The sequence below is a fragment of the Poecilia mexicana genome, unplaced genomic scaffold, assembly GCF_051168715.1.
Source record: "Poecilia mexicana isolate PSO_F unplaced genomic scaffold, ASM5116871v1 scaffold_7, whole genome shotgun sequence".
In the NCBI taxonomy this organism is placed as follows: Eukaryota; Metazoa; Chordata; class Actinopteri; order Cyprinodontiformes; family Poeciliidae; genus Poecilia; species Poecilia mexicana.
Window position 1 is genome coordinate 26,611,357 of NW_028263376.1, and position 7,929 is coordinate 26,619,285.

The following is a 7,929-nucleotide window of genomic DNA, read 5'->3' on the forward strand; positions in this document are numbered from 1 at the left end:
ACTGAGATGCATTATTGACATTTAAATAAAATTAAACTCGACCATGAAACGACGAACACAACATAAACAATGTATTATAAGGGTAAAAATGTAACTGCATGGTATCTAAAAACAAAATTTTTTTATATAAAACTTTGCAAAAGCACTTCAAGAAGAAAAAATAAAAAGGGAACACGTTATCGAAAAGGGGGCGGGTACGTTCATTGTGCGCCTTAACGCGCGCTTTTTCTGCGCACAGCACCTTTATGTGTGTCCAAGCTAGATGCTAAAGTAGCCTTTGCGTTTGGCCTCTTTCTGCTGCTTCACAATAGACGGTGTGCTTTGCTGCTGTTGAGGGCTCAAAAACCCTGTTTCTTCCACCCGGACGGTAAGAAACACGTTCTTTATGAGTATAACTTATGCTGTTGCAAGTATAGATTTGTATTTTGATGTCTGAAGTCAACGTGTTTGTTTAAATGCTAGCTTGTCAGGCTATATGACAAGCTAACACGGGTTGGGTTAGCTCACGACTGGATCATGCCTCGTTTCAATGTGCACTTTATGTGCTAATGTCTTGATGCTATCTGACCTATTTCCCTTTTAGGAAGGTATGTTTTGGGGTAGAAAAATCACTTTTCTCGATTTCGGCTTCTTAATTTATCGAGTTTTCACCATGTTTAGCATGTTGCAGACTGAACTAACTACAATGAAACGCTCGCTTTCGTTTGCAAATCATAACAGAATGAGGGTATTGAGCGGTCGACTAAGAATGCATTCGTGCATCATGTGTTATATTTAGAGGTGTTTTTTAAAATAACTTTACAACAATATATGTTTGTTTGTATTTTAATGCGATGCGAGTTCCATTTTGCTAATTGTTTATTTTCCTTTTGAACAGGGAAGTATCGACGACTTGAGACAGCGTGTTGCTAAGCTCCGAACAGTGCCATGGGCAAGAAGTCTCGCGACGAAGAATCCTCATCCTCTGACGAGGAAGAATATGTTGTGGAGAAAGTGCTGGACAGGAGGGTGGTGAAAGGCAGGGTGGAGTTCTACCTGAAATGGAAAGGGTACTCGGAGTAAGTAAACAAAAAACCAAACAAACAAGAAAAACGGCCAGAAACACGAAATGCAATGCACATGATGTGTAGTTTTGATTTTTGAGACAGTTTATGAAATGGTATAAAAAATACTATCACAGCCCTTACCAGTACTGATTTTCTGTTTTATTTTGCAGCAAGCACAACACATGGGAGCCAGAGAAAAATCTGGACTGTCCTGAGCTAATATCAGAGTTCATGAAGACCTACAAGAAAGGAAGTACTGGTAGTGCTACACCAAGCAGCGGGGCCAGCAAATCCACCACTGGCCCCTCAGGGCGCTCCAAAGAATCCGGCAGCTCCAAGAAGAGGAGCTCTGATGATGATGAGGAGGGTAGTAGCAAGCCCAAGAAAAAGAAAGAGGTATATAGTACATCTTATATACATAAATCAATGTAACATATTGGGTCATTTAGGCTGAGCCTGATTTGATACATTAGCATATGTGGGATTGGCACCTTTGTGGTTGTCAAATGTAGCTTTTTGTTCTGAATTAATCTCTTCATTTAGAGATTTGTGGTTTATGGGTTGGCCATCTCTTAATTTAACTGACTCTAATTCTTCATGTAAATTTATAAACGGATCAGTATGGTATCATTTTTTGTGTGTCTCTCGATGTGAAATCTTGAAGTGGACCATAGGGTCCAGTTATGTCACTCAAATAATTCCATTTGACATGTTAGCAGTCATACTTGTTCTGGAAAGCTTCTTAAAGGGACAGTGTTGTGTAAGATCAACTTTTTTCATGTTACAATGTTCCCTCATCAAAAACACACCTTGAGTGTTGCCACGTTTTTGTTTTTTTTTTGTTTTGTTTTCATGCATGTTTGAGAAATACTTGAATCTCTTGTGACAACCATTTAGCTGTGAAAAATGTTTGGGGGCAGGGAATCGAGTGCCGCCTTCAAATACCAAATTTTCCACCTGACAGTGCTCCCCCTCCATCATGACTGCTCCCACTCAGCTCCTTCAAACTAGCCAGCAGCAGCCAAGTTCATTATAGCAGCTACTTTTTCATGCAAACCTGGTAAAAACGTTGTTAAAGGGTTAACAGAGCAGTGACGTTGTGATGACTTCCTGAAGGCCGAGAGTCAGTACAAGTTTCTTAAAGAGACGGAGGTCCAATTTAAAGGCATTACAGAACACTGCCCCTCTGAATTGCAGTTAAGCCTTGCCTTGAATAGCACTACGATCTAAGTTGAACATGTATCCAAATGTCATGCAAAACAAAAAAGACTTTGTCAGTCCATTTTTTTTTTTTTTTTTTTTATTTATTTTTTTTTTTCAAAAAACATAAATTCAAGTAATTCTAATATCTCTGGATTTCAACTGTATTATTTAATTTCAGGATGAAATCCTTGTTGCACGTGGCTTTGAGAGGGGGCTTGAGCCAGAGAAGATTATAGGAGCGACTGACTCGTGTGGAGACTTAATGTTTCTCATGAAATGGTAAGTTTTGTTGATCATGTTATCCATCTTTTTTGGAAACCTTTGTGTTAAGATCACTCCATTCCTTTGGGATTCATTAAAAAAAAAAAAAAAGCATTTTACAGTTAAACAGTCTGATTAGACAGCTTGCTGTCTTGGCCATTTTGTTTCTGCTTGGTCAAGCCATTCAAGCAATCTTTGGGTGACTGGAGAATTAGCACAATATGTATGACTGAAATCCCTGATCCCAACAAAAAGGAGTGACTAACTTAGCAAAGGGTTTGACCTTAAGTGCATCTGCTGCAATGAAATAATAACTACTGATTCAAATTCACGGCCAAAGATTCTTTTTTAATCGTTCTTTCGTTACTAAAAATTTATTCTGAGAGAACTTGTGATGTGGCATTGTGTCCTAATTATTGATGAGATCCTAAGGGTTTCCTTTTGTTTTTTTTATTTGCAGACTTAATTCTGGTGTGCAGGCGTAAAGGCATGGGAAGCTTACTATGCCATTAGTTATTACTAGCATGAAATAGCTGTCTAGCTATATAAACAGTAAACCAGTTCATATAGCTTTATGTGACTGCATATTAACTCAGTTGTGTTACATGTTGTACATCTTTTCACTCATGCTTGGGCGTGTTCTGTTTCCATGGTGATGTCTCTACTACACTATTCCATTATAAGTGATAGTTGATGGGGGGTGGAATAAAATCTTCAGAGCTTTGTAAAGAAACATACATTTTGGATGTGAACTTAAACACTCGCTTCTTGTAGGGTTGACTCCAATGGCTTCATCGGAGAGTACTGTTGATGCACGCTTATCAGCACAGATGTTGACGCAATATCTCAGAACATGAGCCTAAGGTCTTATCTGATGGTTATGGTGTGTGTCTCTTTTTGTTGTTGTATTGAGGTTAATCGTATGTTGTAAATTCAGAGGCACTTTATGTATTAATCTGAAGTGAAACTTTTACATCTATAATTGTAAATGTACAGTTAGTGATTATAACAGTGATCTGGTACAGTGTATATAACTTACAATCATCCCTTTCAGGAAAGATTCTGATGAGGCCGATCTCGTGCTCGCCAAGGAGGCCAATCATAAGTGCCCACAGATCGTCATAGCCTTCTACGAGGAGCGTCTGACCTGGCATGAAGACAGCGATAAGAAGGAGAAGGATGCCGTCAGCGCGTGAGTGCTTCGCCTCAAGAGGAAAAGCTCCACTGCAGGGACAACCTTGAGTCAGACATTTTTTTTTCCCACACCTGAAACCTCCCCCATCTTTCACCTGTACCATGTCCAGTGATGACACAAAGACGGCAGACACGGTTGTTTCCTCCATCCATGTCCCCATCGGAGCACAATGGCCCCAGACTGCTGAGGGGGTGGGAGTGGGGCTCCACCTAAAGAGAAGCTGTAGTGGCTGTGGGTGATTTGCTACTGGGGAAAGATTCTACTGTTCTTTGTCTTGATGAACTTTTTTTATCTTAGCATATGTTTTTAGAACAAAAAGGATGGGATTATAGCAGTAAGGAATACATAACTGTAAGTTTAAAAGACTGAATCCTTCTAAAAAAAAAAAACTGTCATTGGAGATATGGTGCAAACTGTATTACCTGTTGACTACCATTCTAAACATAAATTGTTACTGGTCAATGTCCCCCGTACTAAATCCACCTTAGCTTTTATATTTGTGACGCTGCCACTGGAGTGTTTTCTTGACTGCATAATTGCTTCCTTTTTGAGAGCTGTTTTTAATCATGTAGTTTTTGAGAGTTTTCTTTTTTTGTTGTTATTGTCATGTCTACCAAAATACAGCTTCTAAGTCTGAAGAAACTTTTTTTTTTCTGCATAGTGACTTTATTTTTTCTCCTTCTTATGTTTCCAGTTATCCTCATGTGATTTTTAATTTTGTTACACTATTATCTGATAAAGTACAATAAAACATTTTACTCACTTTTGATTTATTTTACCTTTTCTTTTCCTCCAGCTGAAGTCTCAAGTTGAGAAAATATTTAATGGTTGGACAATCTTGACCATATCCAAGAATTGAAATGGTTCAGACATTATTGGAGTTCGCCACCTAGTGGCAGCTAAATGTAAACTACTTTGAGATCAATGTTAGGGTCCCTGAATGTTTTGATTTTTATGGTGACTCATTACCAATTGGAGAAGACATGGAGATTGGTTGAAGTACGTCTTTAATGCTATTGGCATATATTTGGGCAAGTCGGATGCTTTCGTATTAGGCGTTAACAATTTTTATCTACTGGGTGCTAAAAACCAGCAGTTAGATTTTTTTTTTTTTTAAATTGATGCTGTTTGGTTGCCTGTTAAAGTTTGCTGTGTTCTCCAGCATGGACATTTTGGACCAAATGTTTAGATTATTGCAACATAATTTTCCTTGTAAGGGAAAGGAGTTTGTATTCCCTTGTTTATACATGCAGTTCACTGTATTTTTCTCTTTGTTTTTATTTTTCCCCAAATCGCAAAAACTTCTTCATTCTTGCCGTTTTTTTAAAAAAGTAAACGTTTGTGAAATATCGGTATGTGTATAGTAGCACCCTTTAATAAACATTTTCAGTGTTGAAGTTGCTGTCGGTAAGCTTTTGTTCTGTGGGTTAAATTCGATTTGACAAAGAACTACATGGCAGCTTACAGGTGCATCTTAATAAATTAGAATAACAAACCAGTGATTTGTTTCAGTAACTACTTCAAGAGCTTGTTTTTAAATGTGCTGATTTTCAGTTTAAAACTGACAAAATTTTTAAAGAATATTACATGAGCTTAAAATATGTCAATGCCTAAAAAATTACAAACAATACTGATCTGACTATAGAGATTTACACCCTACAGAGAGGATAAACCACAAAAAGTTACTAAAGGAATTGTATCCAAGAAGAAATGCAACATGGTGTTGAGTGATTTGTGAAGTAAAACTCATTAGACTCTAAGGAAGATTTACAAAAAAAAAAAAAAAAAACTGCAGCTAAATTCAGTGTTTCAACAATTAACTCTCACCAAAGTATTCAGGATCTGGACCATAACCAGCACTTTCTTTATGTTAAGCCACACATGAACTAATTACCATGTTTGGAGCATAATGCCCAGACTAAGGAGAAAGACTGGGTGTTCTCAGTGCTTCAAAATTCTCTTTTTTTTTTTTTTTACATTAAATTAAGATTTCATAGTTTTAAAGAAGAGTGGAAATGGAGAAATTTCAACCTAATTCAAATCAGTTTATTTATATAGCTTCTACTCACAACAAATGTCATTTCAAAGCACTTTACAAACAAAAAAGGCAATTCAATCACATACAGTACAATTGATTGTAGTTATGAAACAGTACAGCAAGCTCAATTAATTATTCAAAGTAGTTTAAAAAGTTTCTAAGGAAACCCATCAGACTTCATCGAGAGATTGACTTGCAGCATTCAATCCTCCTGCATGACCATGTAGTGACAGCGGAAAATCGCTTGTCTTGTGCCGTTGACTTTACAGCAATCCGTCATACCAATGCATGTGGCGACATGCACCTATTTGGAGTCCAGCGTATTTTGACGCGCCAGAGATTGACATTCTTTCTTTATGATTTCAAGTGCACTAGCTGATCTCACTCAGCAGATGGCGCTGTCAGATGCAGCCAGTGGCGCCTCCAGAAGACATCTTATTTTCTCAGCTCGAAAACCTAAAGTAGCTCTCAAATTAGAGCTTGCTTAGGCACAGCAGTGGAAGTATCTTCTCGTTTCCTTTAACCCACACAAACAAGAAACTCTTTAAGCAAAATTTTCTGCGTGGCATAAAAAACAGCAAACAGGAGCAGGCTGACTTTCAGTTTATAAAAAAAAAAAGATAAACTGAAAGTCAGCCTGCTCCTGTTTGCTGTTTTTTTTTCTTCTGAAATTGTCTCTAAGATTAATGTGGAGAAATGAGTGGAGAAGGAGATGGAGTGTGACTCACGGTGAAGGTCGGATGTGAACCGGCTGGTCGTTATGGTTCATGCATGGTCGGTTCCAAGGCAGTGATGGAGCATCGCAAAAATACCAGTCAGTGAGGGAAAATAACACAGCCTGAATACCAAGCTGAGCACAAGGAAAACTTGGACGCCGTAACGTGTGAAGCAGCTGAATTTCCAAATCGTTTTCACAAACGCCAAACTACAAAGTGACTTCCTAACCTGAATTAACTTCCTTTTAATATAGGGGAAAAAAAAATACCAATTTGTGTTGAACCTCACCAGTGTCTCCTATTAATTTTGTTTTGCAAGACTCGCCTGACCTGCAGGGTTTATTATTTTTAATCTATCTCCTTTCTTTTTTTTTTTTCTTTTTTTTTTGCAACTGGCTTGGACTGCAGCTCTTTGTGGTATTCCGATGCACACCTATTACAAGTGCTGCTACAATACGCTGAAGCTGATAGAATTTTCTCTGCAAAAAGGCTTTTACTCTCCAAATGGAATGCAAAGGTCACTAGTAAATATCCAGCCGCTGGGACCATTAAGCTGGGCAAAGGCAGAGAGCGGCAGGCTTGTTTTATGGAGCTTGGAACTGTCTGCTGACAAACTCAAGCCAGTAGATTTTTTAAGGGAAAAGCCACTGTGGATCTCAGTCATGGTATGAGTGGCCTGGGAGTACGTAATAATACTAATACTAATAATAATAATGATAATAATAATAATAATAAAAGATGGTATTCTAAATGAAAAAAAATCCTTCACAAATTATTGCATTTTTATGTAGGGAAAGTTGTAATGCAAACCGTCTGAAAGGTCCTGGCTATATTGGACATAATGCAATCTTTTTTTGACTCTGCCACCTCCTGGTGTTTTTAATTCCTACCAGCAAACCGAAAACATTTTCCCCCTTTTTTGGCCCATGCGTGTCCTGGAGAAAACCCTCTTTATTAGAGTGGCGATTATGCCTTGCTGTAAATTTTTTTATTTATTCGCAACAGGCTCTTTGCACTTCAAACGTACTCCCCCGACCAGTAACTTCTAGGTGCAAATGAGTTCCACGGGGCATTGCCCACAGCAGAGGTGGGGTCGTCTTGCACAGCACATTACAATAAACGAGTGCTGGGGGAGCTACTGTGCAGCTGTGGTGAGAGGCAACGGATTGACGCAGTGGGTCCAATCAGAGTCAAAGTTTGCTCAAGGATACGACTAAAACAACCAACTGATAAATGTGGACTCACGCCAATAATGCAAACTCATATCAGGGTGCAGAAAAGGGCATAAAGCAAGATTCATGACATCCAGCTGGTTGCAGGAGGGAAAAAAAAGCAAGGAATTGAGAAAATGTGTACAAAGTAGTGTGAAATTTGATTTTGCTGTGATCGGGTGAGCACAGCTGCAAACCAGCTGGGTCTCCTCTCCCTTGTTACATGCAGATAAAAATGTCTGCAGTGACAATCGGCTCA

At 38.5% G+C, this 7,929-nt stretch overlaps 1 protein-coding gene across 1 annotated transcript; it reads left to right on the forward strand.

Annotated features, from left to right (window-relative positions):
• The first annotated feature begins 215 nt into the window (after positions 1 to 215).
• cbx5 (chromobox homolog 5 (HP1 alpha homolog, Drosophila)) lies at positions 216 to 4,474 on the forward strand. The gene is made up of 5 exons (XM_014982706.2): positions 216 to 367; positions 878 to 1,058; positions 1,217 to 1,442; positions 2,428 to 2,528; positions 3,565 to 4,474. The coding sequence occupies exons 2-5, from the start codon at positions 928 to 930 to the stop codon at positions 3,704 to 3,706; spliced, it is 600 nt and encodes a 199-aa protein (XP_014838192.1). The 5' UTR covers positions 216 to 367; positions 878 to 927; the 3' UTR covers positions 3,707 to 4,474.
• The last annotated feature ends 3,455 nt before the right edge of the window (positions 4,475 to 7,929 follow it).

What these genes read in the sequence shown, in the direction of transcription:
- cbx5 (XM_014982706.2), top strand. Translation starts at nt 928, where the DNA reads ATGGGCAAGAAGTCTCGCGACGAAGAATCCTCATCCTCTGACGAGGAA. An exon ending in AAATGGAAAGGGTACTCGGA is followed by an intron (nt 1,059 to 1,216) that starts GTAAGTAAACAA and finishes TTTATTTTGCAG; the next exon opens with CAAGCACAACACATGGGAGC. An exon ending in TTAATGTTTCTCATGAAATG is followed by an intron (nt 2,529 to 3,564) that starts GTAAGTTTTGTT and finishes CATCCCTTTCAG; the next exon opens with GAAAGATTCTGATGAGGCCG.